This window comes from Podarcis pityusensis, assembly GCF_964106645.2.
Source record: "Podarcis pityusensis genome assembly, chromosome: 17".
Taxonomy (NCBI): Eukaryota; Metazoa; Chordata; class Lepidosauria; order Squamata; family Lacertidae; genus Podarcis; species Podarcis pityusensis.
The window spans coordinates 11,047,274-11,071,398 of record NC_138042.1 but is presented as its reverse complement, the minus strand read 5'-3'; the positions used below and the strand labels follow the sequence as shown (position 1 = coordinate 11,071,398).

Sequence of the window (24,125 nt, the reverse complement as noted above, 5' to 3'; positions counted from 1 at the left end):
TAAGGTAGTTCCTTGAGAACTACCGTTGTCTGATGTGTTTCCCTCAAACCAGCTTCCATCTGATTTGAAAACATAAGCCACATGCATTTCAGAAAAGCTGAGGTGTGTTCATTGGAGACTGCCGTTGCATAGGAGTTGGTGGGTTTGGAAGGATGGGGGAAGGTAATTTGGATGAAGACATCTGTACGTGCAAATTTGACTTGAAGGTGAGGGAAAACGATCTCACTGTGTTCTAAGGTGGTAATGTGTACAGAGCCTTGGGTTGGCCCTTCATGGTTTGTTTACCACAGTTCATCTACCTTTCTGGGTAAATTTGCAAACCAGAGAAACTGTCTTAGGCCCCAAACAACACTGCAGCCAACAACACACCACAATTATTCTGGCCACAACAAAATGGTTCTTTCAAGCGTAGTTTCAGTGAGGGGAATTGTGTGAGGGGAAATGCAGCCATGACAAGCTGCACCTGCAGAAATTCCCTCTTCTACACAACTGTCAAAGGTGCAGGGGGAGGGGCCTATCCTGTTCTGCTCCTGACCACCCTACTTTTGATCCCAAAATTTATTAATTTTTATACCCTGCCTTTTCCCCTGACAGGGACTCAAGGCAGCTTACAGATAAAATTAAGAACTGCTTAAAAAACCGTTTAAGCATAATTAAGGACAGACTTTGCTCGTGTGCTCAAGACATCGATTCCATAGATCATATTTTGTTACATTGTGCGAAGTATGAGCAGGCCAGGGCTGAACTGATACTACCCTTGCTGGTGCCTTTCCCGGGAAAGTCAGAGGCTCACTATGTCAGGTTCCTACTGGAAGACTGGACAAAAGCTAGAACGTTGGCAGTGGCAAAGTTTTTATCGGTGGTTGCAAGAACAAACGAGCCCTATATTCCAAACAAAGTGCTTGATTAACCTGGAGGTAGACTGTATGAACTCTGTATTAATTTGTAATGTTTTGTTGGGTCTCTGGACCGTAATAAAGATTGATGATGAGCATAATTAAAACTATCTATCTATATGTAAAACCTATGAAAAAACCATACACTAGTTACAATAAAAACAGCATAGCACCAGCCCTTTCATTAAAAGCAATCAGTTCCCCAAAACCTGCTGGAGAAAGGAAGTCTTCCTCTGTCAGTGGAAGGACCTCAAGGAAGGAGCCAGTCTAGTTTCTCTAGGGAGGGAGTTTCTCAGCCTGGGAGCAGCCACCGAGGAGACCCTTTCTCCCGTCCCCACCAAGCATACCTGTGAGGGTGGCAGAACTGAGAGAAAGGCCTCCCCTGAGGATCTCAGGACCTGGGCAGGTTCGTGTGAGGGAATACGGCCTGAGAGCTTGGATGGCTACATAGGTCATAACCTTTGAATTGAGCCTGAAAACAAACCTGTAGCCAGTGGAGCTATTGTAACAAGAGAGCTGTCTGCTCCCTACAACTAGCCCTGGTCAAAACTTTGGCTGCAGCTCTTTTCAAACTTTTCAAAATTCAGCCCCACACAGAGTGCAATTCAGTACAGTGGTACTTCGGTTCTCGAACCTACAGTGGTACCTTGGTTTGCAACTGTTTTGGATTACAACTGTTTTGGATTACAACCACGTCAAACCCAGAAGTGTGTGTCCCTTTTTTGGGATTACAACCCTTTTTTGGGGGGGGGAGGCCCCACTGGCGAAAGTGCGCCTTGGGTTACAACCTGTTTTGGTTTACAACCGGACCTCCGGAATGGATTATGGTTGTAAACCAAGGTACCACTGTAATCCATTCCAAAATACTGTTTGACTTCCAAAATGTTTGAAAACTGAAGCATTTACTTCCAGGTTTCGGCATTCAGAAACCAAAGCTCTCGGCTTCCGAGATGTTTGAAAACCGAGGTACCGCTGTACTCCAAATGGGATGCAATTAAAGTGTGTTTTTTTAAACATCTATGGGGGATTGAACCTGAAGGCTTCACCTTGATGACAATCTTGATATAGTGACTGGGAGTCACTGACCCGCTGTACTTTCCAACTATGTTTAACTGACCTTCTCAGCAAGTATAAAGTTCACATTTCTAAATCTGTTCCAAGACATACAGTCACATAGATCCCCGATCCTTATTTAAACTTCCATAAACAGCAGGCTGAGAGTAAATGTGCCTGATGTTACTGCTGATTTTTGTGGGATGAAATGCACAGCTCAGGAAGTTATGCTGGATTTTCCTGCACCCCAACATTTTTATCCCTTGATTTTGATGCCCAAACCGGAAATGTACCGTACTTTTCCATGTATAACACGCCCCCATGTATAAGACGCCCCCTATTTTGGGGGACTCAAATTTAGAAAATGGGGTGAGATGGTCAAACTTGTTGACTTGTTGATCTTTTTTGCAGAGGACACACGCACCGCTAAATTCACCTCTCGTCTGTCCCCAAGCCAGCAGAGGCTGCAAATTGCCACAGCACCAGGGTTGCAGGTTTGATCCCTGTACGGGACAGCTGCATATTCCTGCATTTTGGGGAGTTAGTCACCCCCATTTCTGATTTGATCCCAGAATGTCCTACTTTTCCTCACAACTTTCCCCACACCATACATAATCTAAACTAATCTCCTGCCCCAATTTTGTGACTTTCCCTCATGCCTAACCTTTAAGCTGAGCCTGGATAGCTCAGGTGGTTAGGGCGTGATGCTGATAACACCAGGGTTGCAGGTTTGATCCCTGTGTGGGACAGCTGCGCATTCCTGCATTTTGGGGAGTTAGTCTAGATCAGGGGTTGTTAGCCTGGTCCCTACCGCCCACTAGTAGGTATTTCAGGATTCTAGGTGGGCGGTAGGGGGTTCTCTACGGCACAAGCTGAATCTTCCTTCCATTGAGGCTGGTGGGCGGTAAGGAAATTTTACCATCAAGAAAGATGGATTAGTAGGCAGTAGGTATAAAAAGGTTGACTACTCCTGGTCTAGATGATCATCAGGGTCCCTTCCAGCTCTAATTCTTCCAACTCTAATTCCAATTCTATGAATTGTTCTCTCTCATAAACAGATGACAGTGCAGAAGTTGAATATAACGCTCCCTGCAGCACAGGTAAGGATGGAACGAGGCTTGGGCACGTCAGAAAGGAGAGTCACATAATGCTCATAATGGCCGCTGGTGAGCTTTAGGTGGAATCGTGCAGGCATCCACTGTGCAAGGAGAACTCCCCTCCCTGCACATCATGATGGGTGGCTGGCCTGGACCCACAATGCTTAATATATTATGCCTTATATTCTTCGTATTTCTTCCCACAGAGAGCACAAAGAAAGACCACCACTAGCTCTGCATCCGAGACGTGAAGCAAACCCAGATGAACAGCACAATTGCTGCAGGAGATCTCCCATCTCAGGTCATTGTTTTGAGTCTGCTTTGTTAGGTCATGTACAGATGATGTCTTGGCTCCAAAAATTACTGTGTGCAAGCACAAAAGCACTTCTTCTTTTTCTAATTTTTTATTATTTTATTCACATAATATACATTCTTTACAAGAGACAACTCCAAAATAAAATCATATATAGCAAAACCATAAGTCTCATGTTTTCATTTACGCTGATCTCCTTTCCAATACCTTTACTTGATATTTCTTGCTGCTTTCTGCTTTCCTTATAGAATCTTTATGGAAATTTAAATCTCTTAAATCCTATACCAATCTTTAACAATTTCAATTAATCCCTTCACCTCCCTCCCCCACAACCCAGTACTTCACCCGTGTGCGATCTTCTTTGCCTACTATTATTTTTGTTATTGTTGCGTTACTCATTTTATTTGTTATTCCATCCTTAATATAATATTATCCTATCTCCTTGCGCCTTTTAAACTTTTAAAGAATAGCACTTCTGTTAAGTTGTGGGTGACCATATCAGACAACACAGCGATTCTTCAAACAGCTCTTGTTTATTCACAGGCCAGAACAGAACTGAACTGAAGGGTTCAGCCAGCCTGCTTATACAGAGCTCCACTACAACGCAACAGTAACCACTTTCTGTAACTATCCAATCACTGAACGTCACTTTCAATCCCTTATTTGCATATGTGGACCTGAGTGAAAACTATCTACAGTATCCCCCTGCTGGCCCAGGGTGAGAACTTCATTACATAACAACTTCTTCATGTATGTGGGGAGCCCACTGATTCCCCCCTCCTGCTTGCAGTTCCTCCACCTCCTAAAATGCAGCCTCATGTGTTCCTCCATGAAGGTTCTACCAACCCTCTGAAGCAGCTTTTTTTTTTTGCTTTTTTTTTGGTGAGTACAAGCCGCTGCAGTTAAGGGAGGAAACAGGCAGCTTTCCACACATGTACAGAGGTGCTATTGCCATAATTGACTACAGTATACAAGTTCTTTTTTCTTTCTTTTTTTGGACCCCCAGATTGTTCTCTGATCAGACAAGTTTTGCAGGTGTTTACAATAGCACATATAGTGTCTTGAAAGAGTTTATATATATCCCCAGAAGACAAACCAGCAAATTTGCAATAGATACGTGTTACAGGTGCCTATTGGATAATGCTCACAACAAGTGAGATTGACTAGACCAGAAGTTACTAACAAACTGGTCTAGTCAATTTCAAACACATCCCAGGTGCGACTAGGGTTCAGATTTAGGACTGAAAGTTAACGAGCCTTCCCCCTCCCGCCAGTGAGACATCTCTGTAATGTATGTATGACCAGTTCCCAGTGTTATAGTGGTCCCCACTGTTTGGAAAAAATGTCTGAACACATTGTAGAATCATGTGATGACCTGGAATAAATTACCGTATTTTTCGCTCCATAGGGCGCACCGGACCATAGGGCGCACCTAGTTTTTTTTGGGGGGGGGGAATCAAGAAAAAAAAAATCTTATTTCCCCCAGCCCCAAAGAGCACCGTACAGGCTGCGCAACCTCTCCCTTCCGGAGGGGTTGCGCGGGGCTATGGCACAAGCCAAGGCAGCGAGCGGGATGGATCCCTCTCGCTGTTTTGGCTTCCTCTTTAGCCCCATGCAGCCTCTCCCTGCCGGAGGGGCTGTGCACAGCTATCCCTGAAGCCTGGAGAGCGAGAGGGGTCAGTACGCACTGACGCCTCTCGCTCTCCAGGCTTCAGTGAAAGCAACTCGAAGCCTCCGGAGCGCGGAGGGAGTGCTCCCTCTGCGCTTCAGAGGCTTAGCGTTGCTATCGCTGAAGCCAAGGAGCCTGCATTCGCTCCATAGGACGCACACACATTTCCCCTCAATTTTTGGAGGGGGAAAAGTGAGTCCTATAGAGCGAAAAATACGGTAGGTCACCCAGTTCAACCTTTGTCCCTCATCCTTAAGCAATTAATCTATTTCTAAAAGCAGTTGGTAGGGACGCGAGTGGCACTGTGGGTTAAACCACAGAGCCTAGGACTTGCCGATCAGAATCTTCTGATCAATTTGGGGGATAATCCATCTAATAAGCATTAGATAACCACCAGGGCTATCTGGCTGAATTTGTCCTACTTGGGCCAACGATGATTGTAGGGATTCGAACCACTGACCTTCTGATCAGCAAGGCTAAGAGCAAGTGCCACCCACAAGTAGTATGTTCATCACATGCTGTATTTCAACTACTGAGGGACTGCAAAAATGATAATTGTGCAATGGGGGGGTGGTAGGTGAGAATTCATTGAGAATTCATGACAATTCATGAGAAAAAAGCATGCCCTCATTGAATCCACCCACAGAACTGGAATTTTACCTCTTCTTGTCGGCAGCTGTTGATCCATCTTGCTGAGCTTCCAGCATCTGGACTTGTTGCTTCTTTTATACGAAGCATTCTTTGTTTCACTTTCTATTCCCCAGAAAGGGCTCATGGTAACAAACGAAACTCCAGCATATATTTATTTATTTATTTATTTATTTGCTCATTTATTTAATAGCACATCCTTCAGCAGAAAGTCCCAGGGCAGATTACAAAAGCACCACAATTAAGGAGAAATACAAATTACATTCACACTATAAACAGTGGAAAACAACAGCAATTCCTAATCATTCTCACATTTTTTGCAATGCATTCCCCCCCCACTAAATATTGCATCTGTGTACATTGTTTTCTCAGATATCTGCATTTTTTTGCAGACATTTGTGAAATATTTGTATTCCCCAAATATACCCATTGTGGGGTTGGATTGCTGCGCTTCAAAAACCATATGTTTCAAAGGACAAGCTGTGTTTTGGTCACCCAAGGGAGAACTACCGTATTTTTTGCACCATAGGACGCACTTTTTCCCTCCTAAACAGCAAGGGAAAATGTGCGTCCTATGGAGCGAATGCAGGGGGAGGCAGGCGGGAAAAGCCCCCAAGAGCCGCACACAAGCTCCGTGCGCTCTTGCGGGCTTTTCCACAGGAGGGAGAAGGGACTGACTGGCCGCATCAGTCCCTTCTCCCACCTCCCAGAAAAGCCAGGAGAAGCCGCAATCTCTTTAAAGGGGTTGCGCGGCTTCTGCGGGCTTTTGCGAGAGGTGAGGGAATCCCCCCACCTCCCAGAAAAGCCAGGAGCAGCCGCGATCTCTTTAAAGGGTTTGCGCGGCTTCTCCTGGCTTTTCTGGGAGGTGAGGGAATCCCCCCACCTCCCAGGAGAGCCAGAAGAAGCCGTGCAGCCCTTTTAAAGTGTGCGCGGCTTCTGCCGGTTTTGCAGGAGGTGGGGGAATCCCCCCACCTCCCAGTAAAGCCAGGAAAGCCCTGCACAGCGTCTCCTGGCAAGGAGAGGCTGCACGGGGCTAAAGGGGAAGCCAAAACAGAGAGCGGGATCCATCCCGCCCCCTGCCTTGGCTTGTGCCATAGCCGCGCGCAACCCCTCCGGCAGGGAGAGGTTGTGCGCAGCCTGTACGCTGCTCTTTGGGGCTGGGGGGAAAAATATTTTTTTTCTTGATTTCGCCCCCCTAAAAACTGTGTGCGCCCTATGGTCCGGTGCGCCCTATGGTGCGAAAAATACGGTAGATAGATTTGCATTAAGATAGGAACTGAATTCTCCCTGCCATACAATAATAAACCATTGCTCCCTCTTTCCCTCCCCTGTCCACCTAGTGAACTTTGTAAGAACAGAAAACTAAACTGAATTTCCTGCTAAAGTTGGGATTGGCCTGATCTCTGTTCTATACTATGCCAACGCATGCAGAGGTTGTGGAGGGAGAAATGCCAGCCAGGCCTGCAACATCCTCATCAGCTCAAACTCCAGCTTTTTCTGCACTGAGCACAAAGGTCTGGAGGAATCAGTACGTTTCTGAGCACAATTCAAAGTGTTGGTGCTGACCTTTAAAGCCCTAAACGGCCTCAGTCCAGTATACCTGAAGGAGTGTCTCCACCCCCATCATTCAGCCCGGACACTGAGGTCCAGATCCGAGGGCCTTCTAGCGGTTCCCTCGCTGCAAGAAGTGAGGTTACAGGGAACCAGGCAGAGGGCCTTCTCGGTAGTGGCGCCTGCCCTGTGGAACGTCCTCCCAGCAGATGTCAAGGCAATAAACAACTATTTTACTTTTAAAAGGCAACTGAAGGCGGCCCTGTTTAGGGAAGTTTTTAACGTCTGACGCTGTATTGTTTTCCAATAGTCAGTTGGAAGCTGCCCAGAGTAGCTGGGGAAACCCAGCCAGATGGGCGGAGTATAAATAAATTATTATTATTATTATTATTATTATTATTATTATTATTATTGTGCAGGCAGCCTATGTGCAGCAAAACAGAGACCTGGCGAGGTTCCCTCCAGTCTGTTGCACCAGGAGGGGGATGCACTTAGTGGCAAGGGCTCAGAAGGGGAAGGGGAAGGTGAGACTCTGCAACAGAGCCTTCTTAGTGTGCCCCCACCTTACCACCGCTAGGGGCTGCCCCTTCCCCACTTGTGGAGGGTGAGAAGGGCTTAGGAGCACCACCTGCTCTGACAGAGAGGGGAAGTTTAGAGAGTTGTGTGGGTCCAGTGCTGTTTCCCAGGAGAGGAAGAAAGAAAAGAGGCGATTCAGGCCCCCAGGTGGAGCATCCGCCTGCTGGAATTTCTGCAGAGACAAGGATTCTCAAGAGTTGCTGAGTGTCCTCTGCTTCTGCTCTTGGCAGGCAGATGGTGAAACCCGCCGGAACAACTTTGCAGGCCCCAAGCTATCTTGGAACTCTGGCTATGAATTTTAGAATCCTGAAGCTTCGTCCTTGCTCCCAAATCCGACTTCCTTACACCCTTGCCTTGCAAGAACAACTGGACTAGATTCTGCTCATCCCTAGCTGCTGCGTTGGTACCATTATTGTTGTTGTTGTTGTTTAGTCGTTTAGTCGTGTCCGACTCTTCGTGACCCCACGCCAGGCACTCCTGTCTTCCACTGCCTCCCGCAGTCTGCTCAAACTCATGCTGGTAGCCTTGAGAACACTATCCAACCATCTTGTCCTCTGTCGTCCCCTTCTCCTTGTGCCCTCCATCTTTCCCAACATCAGGGTCTTTTCCAGGGAGTCTTCTCTTCTCATGAGGTGGCCAAAGTATTGGAGCCTCAGCTTCACGATCTGTCCTTCCAGTGAGCACTTAGGGCTGATTTCCTTAAGAATGGAGAGGTTTGATCTTCTTGCAGTCCATGGGACTCTCAAGAGTCTCCACCAGCACCATAATTCAAAAGCATCAATTCTTCGGTGATCAGCCTTCTTTATGGTCCAGCTCTCACTTCCATACATCACTACTGGGAAAACCATAGCTTTTACTATACAGACCTTTGTTGGCAAGGTGATGTCTCTACTTTTTAAGATGCTGTCTAAGTTTGTCATTGCTTTTCTCCCAAGAAGCAGGCGTCTTTTAATTTCGTGGCTGCTGTCACCATCTGCAGTGATCATGGAGCCCAAGAAAGTAAAATCTCTCACTGCCTCCATTTCTTCCCCTTCTATTTGCCAGGAGGTGATGGGACCAGTTGCCATGATCTTTGTTTTTTTGATGTTGAGCTTCAGACCATATTTTGCGCTCTCCTCTTTCACCCTCATTAAAAGGTTCTTTAATTCCTCCTCACTTTCTGCCATCAAGGTTGTGTCATCTGCATATCTGAGGTTGTTGATATTTCTTCCGGCGATCTTAATTCCGGCTAGGGATTCATCCAGCCCCGCCTTTCGCATGATGAATTCTGCATATAAGTTAAATAAGCAGGGAGACAATATACAGCCTTGTTGTACTCCTTTCCCAATTTTGAACCAATCAGTTGTTCCATATCCAGTTCTAACTGTAGCTTCTTGTCCCACATAGAGATTTCTCAGGAGACAGATGAGGTGATCAGGCACTCCCATTTCTTTAAGAACTTGCCATAGTTTGCTGTGGTCGACACAGTCAAAGGCTTTTGCATAGTCAATGAAGCAGAAGTAGATGTCTTTCTGGAACTCTCTAGCTTTCTCCATAATCCAGCGCATGTTTGCAATTTGGTCTCTGGTTCCTCTGCCTCTTCTAAATCCAGCTTGCACTTCTGGGAGTTCTTGGTCCACATACTGCTTGAGCCTTCCTTGTAGAATTTTAAGCATAACCTTGCTAGCATGTGAAATGAGTGCAATTGTGCGGTAGTTGGAGCATTCTTTGGCACTGCCCTTCTCTGGGATTGGGATGTAGACTGATCTTCTCCAATCCTCTGGCCACTGCTGAGTTTTCCAAACTTGCTGGCATATTGAGTGTAGCACCTTAACGGCATCATCTTTTAAAATTTTAAATAGTTCCGCTGGAATACCATCACTTCCACTGGCCTTGTTATTTGCAGTGCTTTCTAAGGCCCATTTGACTTCACTTTCCAGGATGTCTGGCTCAAGGTCAGCAACCACACTACCTGGGGTGTACGAGCCATCCATATTCTTCTGGTATAATTCCTCTGTGTATTCTTGCCACCTCTTCTTGATGTCTTCTGCTTCTGTTAGGTCCTTACCACTTTTGTCCTTTATTATGGTAATCTTTGTACGAAATGTTCCTTTCATATCTCCAATTTTCTTGAACAGATCTCTGGTTCTTCCCATTCTGTTGTTTTCCTCTATTTCTTTGCATTGCTTGTTTAAGAAGGCCTTCTTGTCTCTCCTTGCTATTTTTTGGAAATCTGCATTCAATTTCCTGTATCTTTCACTATCTCCCTCGCATTTTGCTTGCCTTCTCTCCCCCGCTATTTGTAAGGTCTCGTTGGACAGCCACTTTGCTTTCTTGCATTTCTTTTTCATTGGGATGGTTTTCGTTGCTGCCTCTTGTATAATGTTACGAGCCTCCGTCCATAGTTCTTCAGGCACTCTGTCCACCAAATCTAAATCCTTAAACCTGTTCCTCACTTCCACTGTGTATTCATAAGGGATTTGACTTAGATTGTATCTTACTGGCCCAGTGGTTTTTCCTACTTTCTTCAGTTTAAGCTTGAATTTTGCTTTAAGAAGCTGATGATCTGAGCCACAGTCAGCTCCAGGTCTTGTTTTTGCTGACTGTATAGAGCTTCTCCATCTTTGGCTGCAGAGAATATAATCAATCTGATTTCGATGCTGCCCATCTGGTGATGTCCATGTGTAGAGTCGTCTCTTGTGTTGTTGGAAAAGCGTGTTTGTGATGACCAGCTTGTTCTCTTGACAGAACTCTATTAGTCTTTGCCCTGCTTCATTTTGATCTCCAAGGCCAAACTTGCCAGTTGTTCCTTTTATCTCTTGATTTCCTACATTAGCATTCCAATCCCCTATAATGAGAAGAACATCCTTCTTTGGTGTCACTTCTATAAGGTCTTATAAGTCTTCATAGAATTGGTCAATTTCAGTTTCTTCAGCACCAGTAGTTGGTGCATAAACTTGGATTACTGTGATGTTAAAAGGTCTGCCTTGGATTCGTATCGAGATCATTCTATCATTTTTGAGATTGTATCCCAGTACAGCTTTCACCACTCTTTTGTTGACTATGAGGGCCACTCCATTTCTTTTACGGGTTTCTTGCCCACAGTAGTAGATATGATAGTCATCCGAACTGAATTCGCCCATTCCCGTCCATTTTAGTTCACTGATGCCCAGGATGTCAATATTTATTCTTGCCATCTCATTTTCGACCACATCCAACTTACCCAGGTTCATGGTTCTTACATTCCAGGTTCCTATGCAGTATTTTTCTTTACAGCATTGGACTTTCCTTTCGCTTCCAGGCATATCCACAACTGAGCGTCCTTTTGGCTTTGGCCCAGCCACTTCATCAGCTCTGGATCTACTTGTACTTGTCCTCCGCTCTTCCCCAGTAGCATGTTGGACGCCTTCCGACCTGAGGGGCTCATCTTCCAGCGTCATAACTTTTATATGCCTGTTGTCTTTGTCCATGGAGTTTTCTTGGCAGGGATACTGGAGTGGCTTGCCGGTTCCTCCTCCAGGTGGATCACGTTTGGTCAAAACTCTTCACTATGACCTGTCCATCTTGGGTGCCCTGCTCGGCATAGTTCATAGCTTCTCTGAGTTATTCAAGCCCCTTTGCCACGGCAAGGCAGTGATCCATGAAGGGGGTTACCATTATTATTATTATTATTATTATTATTATTATTATTATTATTTTCCCCATTCTTTATAATCATACTTTCATCCAGGGATGTCGAATAACTTTTCAGTCGAAAATCTAACAATAACATGCATCAAAAATCATCCTCCTATTAGTTATACATAACAGTATATAATTCTGTCCCTACTCATTTATCCTAATTTCCCCCCTCCCTCCCCTTTAACCCCTCCCCCCAAAACTTGTTCTCTCTTCAGATCTTTAACCATGTGCACAGATTATTCATTCTAATTTGGATGCTTGGGTTGGCTTCCCCCCATGCTATCCAATTCCTATAACTTGTCCATTTATTCAAAATCTTTTGACATTTGTTTTCCCATGTATCTTCCGTCATTACCTGTTCAAATATATCAGATTGTATGTATTCAAAAACATAGTCATTCCATTTTTCCATTGTCCATTTATCCTTTTCTTTGCATCCTAATGCAATAACAAGCATACCAGCTAAGATCATAATTTTAGACCAACTATAGTAAAAGTTCCGTGCTTTACTTTACATTGTTGGTTATGGGCAGGAGATAGGGCACTATCACACAAAACACCCCTCAAGTTGTAGCAAAGATTATCCACTCAAATCTCCCCTGGGTTCCCGATTATGTGAGAAGCCTCCTCAAATTCACAAAGCAATGGTGAACAGGGTTACTCAGTCCTATGGCTGTTTCCTTGGATGTTAATCCTGCTGGGTTCAATGGTACTCATTCCAAAGTTAAATGTGCTTGAAACTGAGTCCTAAGAGTGAGATCCAAACCCCATTCTGATGCTCTGGACTGAAGGAAGTATGGATAAGGCAAGAACCCTCTGGCAGTAGACAACTTATAGAAATTTAATAAACAAGAGGGTAAAGGTAAAGGTAAAGGTAAAGGGACCCCTGACCATTAGGTCCAGTTGTGACCGACTCTGGGGTTGCGGCGCTCATCTCGCTTTATTGTCCAAGGGAGCTGGCGTACAGCTTCTGGGTCATGTGGCCAGCATGACTAAGCTGCTTCTGGCGAAACAGAGCAGCGCACAGAAACGCCGTTTACCTTCCCGCTGGAGCGGTACCTATTTATCTACTTGCACTTTGATGGGCTTTCGAGCTGCTAGGTTGGCAGGAGCAGGCATCGAGCAATGGAAGCTCACCCCGTCGTGGGGATTTGAACCCTCGACCTTCTGATCGGCAAGTCCTAGGCTCTGTGGTTTAACCCACAGCGCCACCTGCGTCCCATAAACAAGAAGGAGGAGAGTATAAATTAAAAGAATTTAAGGAATTATGTGGAAATTAACAACATGCTTACAATATCATCATTTGAATGAAGTATTTAAGAAAGATGGGGAACAAGGGTTTAGGAAACAAATATCACAACTGGAGAGAGACCTGTTGGAATGTAATGTAAAAGTGTTGTCTAAAATGTATAAACGATTATTAGAAAGGGAGACAAAGGATGAGCAAGTAAAATCTTCTATGATACACTGGGCAATAGATATCGGTCATAATATAGATATGGAAGCATGGGAACGATTGTGGAAAATGGATATAAAATTTTCAGCATGTTGTGTTTTAAGAGAAAATTATATGACAATGATATATCATTGGTATCTAACACCGAGTAAACAGGTAAAAATGTATAAACCTAAATCAAACAAGTGTTGGAAATGTGAAGAGCAAGAAGGTTTTTGATCATATGTGGTGGTCCTGTACTAAGGTTAAAGCTTACTTGGAAATGATATATAATGAATTGAAAATGATGTTCAAAACAACGTTTGGGGGGGGAAAACAAAATACAGAAGCTTTTCTTTTGGGAATTATAGGGACAGAGCTACCTAACTTGTACAGAAATACTGAAAAATAGCAAGAATGCTACTTGCCCCAAAGTGGAAAGGAGCAGAAGTCCCAGCAAAGGAAGAATGGATACAAGAACTTATGGAATATGCAGAAATGGTGAAACTTACCGGAAGAATAAGAAATCATTTTTTGTAATAAAAGAATGGAAATGGTTTATTGAATATTTACAGATAAATTGGAAACAGATAAAAACATTGGCAGGATAATTGTAATAACCTGCAGTTCCATAAGAGTATATATCTATAGATAATTAAATTAGCAAATTAAATGAATCTGGATATGCAGAAAATATTAAAAAATGAATTGAAGGAACCTCAGAAAGAGGGGGAAGGAAGTCAAACTCCTTATTTCTACTACAATCAAAACATAGCGCCAGGAAAACAGATGACACCTTAAGGAACAGTGTAGCAAAACATACAAGTTACAATTAAAAAAATGTCTACACTATGAACACAAGGGAACAATAGCAGCAGCAGCAGCACATAAACATGTAGAAAATAAGCAAGAAGAAAGCTGCTCTCCAGATGAACTTCTGCCTGCCTTGCAGCTGTTAAAGAAACATACAGTAAGCAAGGTCAATACAAAAAAACAAACAACAACAACAGAAAGCCAAGGAGCAGCCTTCTCTCCATGGCTTCCCCTCCCTTTATCTTTTTATCTCCTCCAACAAAAGCAGGTAAACTGCCTTCTTCCTTCAGTCCCAGACATTCCCCCACCACTTCCATTCCACAGCGGAGAACTTTTCCAAGCCTCCATTCAGATGGAGAGGAGCTATTTGGCCAAGGAGCCTGAGGCTCAAGTACTTGCTAATCGGTTATGAATGATGCTTGGGTCAGAAAAACCCAGGCTGGGATGTGGGGTTCCACCAAACACAGGGGGGGGGGGGCTGCATAATATTTGGGATCTTTATTTTATTATCTCCTTGAGTGAGAAGCCCAAAGGCACCTGGTGAAAGGGACAGCAGGTTGAAGTCTGAACCCTTGTTTATTTGTAGCCACTGAATTCGGTGGAGAAAAGGAATGCAGCATGAAGGCACCTTCTTATGCACATTTACTCAAAAGTAAGTCCTCTTTATTTCAAAGGGACTTGTCAAGTAAGCGTGCAGAGGCATGCAACCTGATCTCTTTCAAACGCGTTGCAACGTATTGAATTAATTTATCATTATTATTATTATTATTATTATTATTATTATTTATTTGTACCCCGCCCATCTGGCTGGGTTTCCCCAGCCACTCTGGGTGGCTGCCAACAAAGATTAAAAATACATTAAAATGTCACACATTAAAATCTTCCCTAAACAGGACTGCCTTCAGATGTCTTCTAAATCAAAATTAGAGGCAAAATAAAGCTAGTAATCATATTTTAACTTAAACGTAGGGAAAGTGCTATATAAACACTATGCTTTATAAGATAAATACTAAGCTTTAGAGTAACTATTGTCAAAATAAAGCACATCTGAGGGCTGCAAAGCAAAAGACCAATTCATTGCCAAGCAGGGCTCTTGCTTAAAATTAATAATGTGACATAATAGTTCATAATTTCTTTTAAAATCATCTCAGTAAGGTTTGTATTATACAATCTACTGCTATGCACCATTGGGAAGTTAGGTGCTTATTTATAAAAGCAATTTGCAGTGCAGTCCCCTATATATACTTACCAATGGGTACGTTCCATTGAACATTGTAAGATGTAAACATACCACAGAATTACACTATTTTTTTTAAAAAAAAAAAAGTTTTATTGGTTTTTAAACAAATACAAATACAATAACCATTCTGGGATGTAGAAACTACATAGTTAGAAGCTAAATTAACCCTACAGTCACATCATACAATTCAACCACTTTGCCCATTTCAGATGCTTGGAAACATGGTAAAAACATGTAACAGATTCCTATTTCTTCTTCATTATGATTTCTTAACATTTTCAATTTAAGTTAAAATATTGTACGTGGTTACTTTAATTTTGCCTTTAATTTCGATTTAATTTCATATGCTACAGTGAATTTGAAAGAGATCAGTCTATAATCCTCCACACACTTACGGTACTTTGATAAGTCCCTTTGAAATCAGCAGGACTTATCTTTGAGGAAATGTTCTCAAAACAGGAGTGAGCAACGAGGTAGCAATGCTTGATAACAAATCCTTCAAGGGGGTAGGTACTTTGTCAAAAGCTTTTTGAAATTCTAAGTATACAATATTCATAGGATCACCTCTATCTATATACTTATTGACAATCTCAAATAAAGATTAGTGAGACAGAACTTAGCCTTGTAGAAGCCGTATCTGAACTTTGTGAAATGTTCTCCGATTCCATTAAAGAAGCTGTACTGAATTGTCCTCCTTTGGCAAAAGAGATCAGCAGATCCCTGACAGGTGTGAGGTTGGCAAAAAGATCATGGAGTCTGTTATTGCTGCAAAGCACTAGGCTCCTGTGAACTGCTTTCAGGAGCTGGGAGTCAGGAGCAGGTCAGCAATAAAACACCTTGTCAGCCAAGTTAATTCTTTATTCAAAGGAACCAAAATAGCTCAGGCCTAGTGGTCACAGCAACTCTTCCCAGTAGGTCTTGCCCCAATAGGGCAGTTGCGAGGACTGAAGATCCCCACCTTTCCACCGTTTTCTAAGACTCCTCACCTGGGTCCTTCCCCAGCAACCTGTAGAAGCCATGCTCGTTCTCCTTGGGCAAGACTTGTTCTTCCACAGTGGTACCTCGGGTTAAGTACTTAATTCACTCCAGAGGTCCGTACTTAACCTAAAACTGTTCTTAACCTGAAGCACCACTTTAGCTAATGGGGCCTCCTGCTGCTGCTGTGCCACCGGAGCACGATTTCTGTTCTCATCCTGAAGCAAAGTTCTTAACCTGAAGCACTATTTCTGGTCTAGAAGAGTCTGTAACCTGAAGCGTATGTAACCTGAAGCGTATGTAACCTGAAGCGTATGTAACCTGAGGTACCACTGTATATACTTCTATATATAGTTAAGTATTTTCATGAGTTTTCCCAGGAAAAAAACCCTTAAACTAATGGGCTTCTGGTTTCCAGGATGCCCTCTGGATCCCTTTTTAAAGATTGGTGTTAATCTTGCCTAATAATAACAATGATAATAATATTTATACCAAGAAGGCCCTCTGCCTGGTTCCCTGTAACCTTGCAGTGAAGGAACTCCAGAAGGCCCTCGGAGCTGGACCTCAGTGTCTGGGATGAATGATGGGGGTGGAGATGCTCCTTCAGATATACTGGGCTGAGGGCTTTAAAGGTCAGCACCAACACTTTGAATTGTGCTCAGAAACGTACTGGAAGCCAGTGTAGGTCTTTCAGGACCGGTGCTATGTGGTCTCGGCAGCCGCTCCCAGTCACCAGTCTAGCTGCCGCATTCTGGATTAGTTGTAGTTTCCGGGTCACCTTCAAAGGTAGCCCCACGTAGAACGCATTGCAGTAGTCCAAATAATGTAACAATAACATCAGATGACATTGTAACATAAGAGGGAACAATTTTAACTATTCTCACGAATGTGTGAGTTATTTCAGGCTCAATATTTGGGCATCAAGTTAGAAAAAAAGGAAAGAGGCAAGATAAAGGAAGGAAGGGCAAAGAAAACTAAGATTGGTGCCTTCATTATACTACCTATAGTTACCAGGCAAATGAGAGTAAGCTCTCCAGATGCAGGTGAGGGCCTCCTCCTTCTCCTTGCAGATGGTGTCCATCAGCCACACATTTTGAGGCGATTTTGGCACTTCTCAGTCGGAAAGCCTCTGTTACCTATGTGTCAAGTCACCACTTGACTTTTTTAAAAAGACAAAGGTCACAGCCGGTTACAGTGGTACCTTGAGTTAAGAACTTAATTCGTTCCAGAGGTCAGTTCTTAACCTGAAACTGTTCTTAACCTGAGGTACCACTTTAGCTAATGGGGCCTCCCACCGCTGCCACACGATTTCTGTTCTCATCCTGAAGCAAAGTTCTTAACCTGAGGTACTATTTCTGGGTTAGTGGAGTCTGTAACCTGAAGCGTCTGTAACCCAAGGTACCACTGTACTGAGATCTTGGCACACAGTGACACAATTTTTCATTTTGAGTGCAGAACTGATCCCAGGGTCTGCTCTCCTAAAAAGGTCCTTTGCTCCACTTTCCACACTAGACAGTGAGTGGCTAGTTCTGGCCATTCATAATCAGAGTCAGGACAAACTCTTGACTAGTTACCCAGTGTTATGGTGCTAAATCACCTTGTTTTATGTGTCTAGCCCTCCAGATGTTGCTGCTAGATTCCAGCTGCCCTCCTCCCCCTACTCCATGACATCTGACATCCCGGATCTGCTGTCTAGGGCTGATAGTGTGGGAAGGTTTACTTTAGCAGAGTTAAACAATCCCCTTTATAAGTTTATGCAGCCTTCAGCTTGTTGCTGACTCGTCTGAGTTCTACTAGTAAAGATGCCTTCCTGGTTAAAAATCCCTTTGAATACCTCTTAAAGAATGCACACACAAATCTGATTCATGTTAATATAAAACTATTTTACTCTCAGATTCATTCAGCTCTACAGAACTGTACCGGAAGGCAGGCTTAGATTACATAACAAGCAAATAAACTATACGAGAGAGAAGTTGGTCCTGAGGTGACTGGAACGGAGCAGTTTTTTTTCAAAACTAACAGCAACTGACAAACTGGTTGTCACGGCAACCAGTTAGAACATGGAGGCCATTAGTCCTCTGTTGGAATGTTGTACTTGACTGCACCTTTACATCCCCCAGACAGGAGTAGGGGGTTGAGAAACTGGAAATGCACCCGAAGGAGGGAATACTTAAGGGTGCGGGTGTGAGCCCTGCAGAGGTGGGGTGTGTATTTTAGGGCTGAATGAGCTCCTAGAAATTCCTATTTGTGGGTGGTGAAATTGGGGGCAGGGGGAGGATTTTACTGATTTTTTTGGGGGGGGGGAAGGTGGTAATTCTCCTGCCATTTGGATGGAGACAAATGGAAAAAATCAGAAAATTAACCAGAACACTCCCTGGGATCATGGGATTTATGAAGGTCAAAAAACCAAGGAGCATCTTTAAAAACTGCCCATGAGGTGGGGGGGGAGAACAAGGCTTCAGAATGTCTCCCCTCTTCCCCACTTACCTTACCTTCTGTGGCAGCAGGGGAGGCAGAAGACCATTCTCTGGGCTTTCAACTGAGCCAAAGATAGTTGTTCGAAGGAGACAGGTGTTTCTGATGCCAACTGATCCAAAAAAGACAGTTCTCTGAAGCAGACAGACATCTGCAGTGTCAACTGATCTGAAGGAGACAGTTGATGAGCTTTTAACTGATCTCAGGATTCTTTCAAACAACTCACCTGGTTTCCTGGGAAACAAAACATTCTGCAGTCCATTGTGAAGTCAGATCTTGGCCAAGACCTCACCCAATGGACTGTGGGCTGGCTCTGGCTCTCTCTCTCTCTCTCTCTCTCTCTCTCTCTCTCTCCATCTCAGGCCCATGTCAACACTTGGTATCTTCATCCAGCTTCCAAGCACCTGCCCTGCCCCTTGATTTTCCCCTCACCAGGAGGCCCAGGGCAGCTGGATCTGGGCTTCCCTTATAGTTTTGGAACCCCAGTCTCACATCGCTGTGGGAATCAAAGGGAATAAAGTGGGCCCTGATTGTGATCCGGTTTCCACCACCTCATGAAAACTCACCTCCCAGCCCAAGATGTTGTCTGGCCACATTTTCCTCATTTAGTCATTGTGTATTATCTGTTCCAGTGGTTTGAATGTTCTTGCCTTTTCATTTTAGGGTGGGGACTTCTCTCTCCACCTGGCTAACTCACCACATCTAGGTGCTTTCAAAAACACATTTGTACTCTCAGGGGGTCTTCCTTGGTGCCTTCCTCCAAGGAAGTCAAGGTGGTAAACATGGTGTGCTTTCCCTGTCCAAATTATCCTCGCAATAACCCTCTGAGGTAAGCTAGGCTGCCTCCAATACTGGAAGGAGTATGAGGCTATGGTGGCTTTGAATGATGCTCCCCACACCCTGGGGTTGGGCATGAGAGCTGGAAGGTGGGGTATTCACCCTGAGGGAGCCCCATCTCAGATTTTGTTCAAAATGTTTGTGTGTGTACATACCAATGAGATAACCTCAAATTATTTTTTTAAAGAGTTTTTGGTCCAAAATTGGGTGCAGGAGAATTTTTTTAAAATTTTGATTTTCGTGCGATTTAGGCAAATGACATTTCTGTGTCAGTTTAGAAAAAAACCTCCTGTTCTGCTTATTTTTCAACCAACTGGGCTTATTTTGGTATCGAAATAAAGCTATTTTTTGTCTCTTTCAAAATAAGGTATAAAAATGGTATTAAGTGCCACAGAAAAGGGTCGCCAACTATTCAAAGTGAATGTTAGTCATTTTCTGCCTTGGTTGGTTTGATAAGCCATAGCACACAAACCAAAACTAACACATGTATCATACTTTTTTAGTAGAATGGGCTAACCATGTGTTTGCTATGTTTTAAAATAAGAAGGCATTCTTTGTGGTTAGAAAATATTTTAAAAAGTAAGTTTTATTAATTAATAAAAACAAAATACGTATCAGAACCCTTGTTCATTTTATTGTGTAAAGCACTTCTGCTAAACACCTGAGTAGAGGAAAGGGATGCTAAAGTACAGTTCATGCATCCATCTGGTTCTTCACCAACATATTTTTGGCCAACTAAGAATGACTACTGCTGGGTGCCCTATGAAAATGTAATCAGAGAAGTTCCAGTTCCTTCATCATCAACAGTATCAGGAAGGCCATATGTAATAGATGATAAGGTCCACAAGTGCAGAAATTGGCAAAAAGTATGATGTAGTCTTTCACTACAAAGGTAAGCTAACAGTGAAATTAATTATTATTATTATTATTATTATTATTAATGTTATTATTAATACCCTACCCAACTGGCTGGGTTTCCTGAGACACTCTGGGAGGCTCCCAACAGAATATTAAAAACAAGACAAAACATCAAACATTAAAAACTTCCCTAAACAGGACTGCCTTCAGATGTCTTCTAAAAGTCAGATAGCTGTTTATTTCCTTGACATCTGATGGGAGGGCGTTCCACAGGGCAGGGGCCACTACCGAGCAGACCCTCTGCCTGGTTCCCTGAAACCTCACTTCTCGCAGTGAGGGAACCGCTAGAAGGTCCTCGGAGCTGGACCTCAGTGTCCGGGCTGAACGATGGGGGTGGAGATGCTCCTTCAGGTATACTGGGCCGAGGCCATTCAGGGCTTCAAAGGTTAGCACCAACACTTTGAATTATGCTCAGAAACATACTGGGAACCAATGTAGGTCTTTCAGGACTGATGTTATATGTTCTCGGCGGCCACTCCCAGTCACCAGTCTAGCTGCCACATTCTGGATTAGTTGTAGTTTCCGGGTCACCTTCCAAGGTACTCCCACGTAGAGCGCATGGCAGTAGTCCAGGCGGGAGATAACCAGAGCATGCACCACTCTGGTGAGACAGTCCACGGGCAGGTAGGGTCTCAGCCTGCATACCAGATGACTCCCATAACAACACATGCATGGAGAGCTGTGCAACTTGTGGATTGGGGACATGTTCTGCAGGACATGTTACCTCCCCTGTGCTTTTGCAACATCTGTACAGGTGAAACTCGAAAAATTAGAATATCGTGGAAAAGTTCATTTATTTCAGTAATTCAGCTTAAAAGGTGAAACTAATATATGACTCATAACATGCAAAGCGAGATATGTCAAGCCTTTATTTGTTATAATTGTGATGATCATGGCATACAGCTGATGAAAACCCCAAATTAACAATCTCAGAAAATTAGAATATTAAATGAAATCAGCAAAACAAGGATTGCAAATAGAGCAATATTGGACCTCTGAGAAGTAGAAGCATGCATATGTACTCAGTACTTGGTTTGGGCCCCTTTTGCATCAATTACTGCCTCAATGCGGCGTGGCATGGATGCTATCAGCCTGTGGCACTGCTGAGGTGTTATGGAAAACCAGGATGCTTCAATAGCAGCCTTCAGCTCTTCTGCATTGCTCGGTTTCATGTCTCTCATCTTTCTCTTAGCAATGCCCCATAGATTCTCTATGGGGTTCAGGTCAGGCAAGTTTGCTGGCCAATCAAGCACAGTAATCCCATGGGCATTGAACCAGGTTTTGGTACTTTTGGCAGTGTGGGCAGGTGCCAAGTCCTGCTGGAAAATGAAGTCAGCATCCCCATAAAGCTCATCTGCAGAAGGAAGCATGAAGTGCTCCAAAATCTCCTGGTAGACTGCTGCGTTGACTCTGGACTTAATGAAGCACAGGGGACCAACACCAGCTGATGACTTCAAGCATCTGGCATTGTGTGCCTCCCCATTCTTCCTCCAGACTCTGGGTCCTTGGTTTCCAAATGAGATGCAAAAGTTGCTCTAATCAAAAAAGATGACTTGGGACCACTGAGCAACGGACCAGTTCTTTTTTTCTTTAGCCCAGCTAAGACGCTTCTGACGTTGTTTCTTGTTCAGGAGTGGCTTGACAAGAGGAATACGACATTTGAAGCCCATTTCCAGGATCCGTCTGTGTGTGGTGGCTCTTGATGCACTAACTCCAGCCTCAGTCCACTCCTTGTGAAAGTCCCCAACACGTTTGAATGGTCTTTTCCTGACAATCCTCTCCAGGCTGCGGCCATCCCTGCTGCTTGTGCACCTTTTTCTTCCACACTTTCCCCTTCCGCATAACTTTCCATTAAAGTGCTTCGATACAGCACTTTGGGAACATCCAACTTCTTCTGCAATTACCTTTTGAGGCTTTCCCTCCTTGTGGAGGGTCTCAATGATGGCTTTCTGCACAACTTTCAGGTCAGCAGCCTTCCCCATGATGGTGCTTCCTAATGAACCAGACTGAGAGACCATCTAAAGGCTCAGGAACCCACTGCAGGTGTTATGGATTGACTAGCTATTGCACCTTTTCACAATATTCTAATTTTCTGAAATTGTTAATTTGGGGTTTTCATCAGCTGTATGCCATAATCATCACAATTATAACAAATAAAAGCTTGACATATCTTGCTTTGCATGTCATGAGTCTATCTCATATATTAGTTTCACCTTTTAAGTTGAATTACTGAAATAAATGAACTTTTCCACGATATTCTAATTTTTTGAGTTTCACCTGTATATCTTTTCATGCCATAAAGTCTCTCTGCATTGAAGCACAGGGCAGGAAGCGGGCATGGAAGAGCAGGGTGCTCCATCCTTTGCCCATTAGCTGCTCTGCCAACCTGTGCTTTCCCCTTTCACTCTCTTTTCACACTTGCCCAGCCAAAGTCTTGTGCCCCAGGCTAGATTTTGACCCTGCATCTCCAATGCCAACAAAAGCCTTAATGGTTCTGTGATGTTCAGATAATCAGGAGTCTGAGGCTTTAATGGCAGGGGAAGCTTGTCCTCTCGGTGACCTGACAGCCCCAAGGACAAATGGGAAGCAACTGTTCATATGCATAAAAATTCCTTTTCCAGGAAAGCTGCCGCAGGGGAGAGCAATGGGAGAACCGCCAGGACTGGTTTGGCCTGGTAGCTGTATTCATCCAGGGAAAGGATTACCTGGTTTCCTTAAAATTTAAAAATTAAGGGGGGATTAAGAAAAACAACTTTTTTATTTTGATCTGGTGCCTTAAAAATGCAGATGAAGGACTTACTTGGCTCCTCCCATAAGCTGCAGAAATGATGGATAAAACTATTTTGAAGGCTGTCCATCATCAGACCAGGTGAGAAGTAGCCATGCCACTGTCATGACTCCCTCCACCACAGAGACCTGGGACTTCCAAGTGTTCTAGACAGCAATGTGAGATGGGGAAGGGGGGAAATCCATCAATGTATTTTTCCACTTTTAGCAATGCACTGAAGGAGCATCTCTACCCCAATTGTTCAGCCCGGACACTGAGGTCCAGCTCCAAGGGCCTTCTGGCGGTTCCCTCACTGCGAGAAGTGAGGTTACAGGGAACCAGGCAGAGGGCCTTCTCAGTAGTGGCACCCACCCTGTGGAACTCCCTCCCTTCAGATGTCAAGGAAATAAACAACTATCTGACTTTTAGAAGACATCTGAAGGCAGCCCTGTTTAGGGAAGTTTTTAATGCTTGATGTTTTGTCATGTTTTTAATATTCTGTTGGAAGCCGCCCAGAGTGTCTGGGGAAACCCAGCCAGATGGGTGGGGTATAAATTTATTATTATTATTATTATTATTATTATTATTATTATTATTATTCCATGAAATGAATTTGTCGTGTTGTTGTCATACCCGGCCTATAGGGCTGGGTTTCCCCAGCAACTCTGGTTGGCTTCAAGAACATATAAGAACATAACAAAACATCCAACATTAAAAACTTCTCTGCTTTCAGGTGTCTTCTAAAAGTTTTATAGTTCTTTATCTCCTTGACATCTGATGGCAGGGCATTCCGCAGGAAGGGGAAGGCCCTCTGCCTTGTTCTCTGTAACTTCACCTATAACATGAAATAATAATAGCAAACCAGTGATATTTTAGGGAGCAGGCTAGCAGGCGGGGCCAATGACTTACATCACAGGAGCCTACACAACACAAAACACTGTTGCTGTATGTAGGTTTTATTTTATTTGTTTTTTCTCTTATATTTTGGAAATGTTTCTTTAGGTTTTTTTGGGGGGGGCAAGAGAGTGGGGCCCTAAGCTATAGCTTGTTTAGCTTATACGTAAATCCAGCACTGGGGTTGTGGGTGGTTTTTCTTCTTTGCGTCAAACGTTTCTCCAGCATGCTGCAGCCTCCCCACCTGCCAGGGCTTCCTGATCTCAAAATCATAGAATCTTAGAGTTGGAAGGGACCCCACGGGTCAT

At 43.8% G+C, this 24,125-nt stretch overlaps 1 protein-coding gene and 1 long non-coding RNA gene across 4 annotated transcripts in view; one reads left to right on the top strand and one right to left on the bottom strand.

The window, feature by feature from the left end:
- LOC308466682 (alpha-2-macroglobulin-like protein 1) overlaps positions 1-24,125 on the bottom strand; it is a 106,516-nt gene that overhangs the window by 78,186 nt on the left and 4,205 nt on the right. The window contains exons 1-2 of one of the 3 annotated variants that reach the window (XM_080987697.1): positions 22,957-23,029; positions 18,419-18,569 (exon numbers count right to left, since the gene is read on the bottom strand). In XM_080987697.1, coding sequence (XP_080843823.1) covers positions 18,419-18,569; positions 22,957-23,017 — 212 coding nt within the window. In that variant the 5' untranslated portion in view covers positions 23,018-23,029. Of the gene's footprint in view, positions 1-18,413; positions 18,570-22,956; positions 23,030-24,125 lie in introns of those variants that run through there. The other 2 variants (XM_080987698.1, XM_080987700.1) reach the window with 2 other exon arrangements.
- On the top strand, positions 2,692-3,521 carry LOC308467059. The gene is made up of 2 exons (XR_013981126.1): positions 2,692-3,049; positions 3,253-3,521. It is a non-coding gene; the product is annotated as an uncharacterized lncRNA (long non-coding RNA).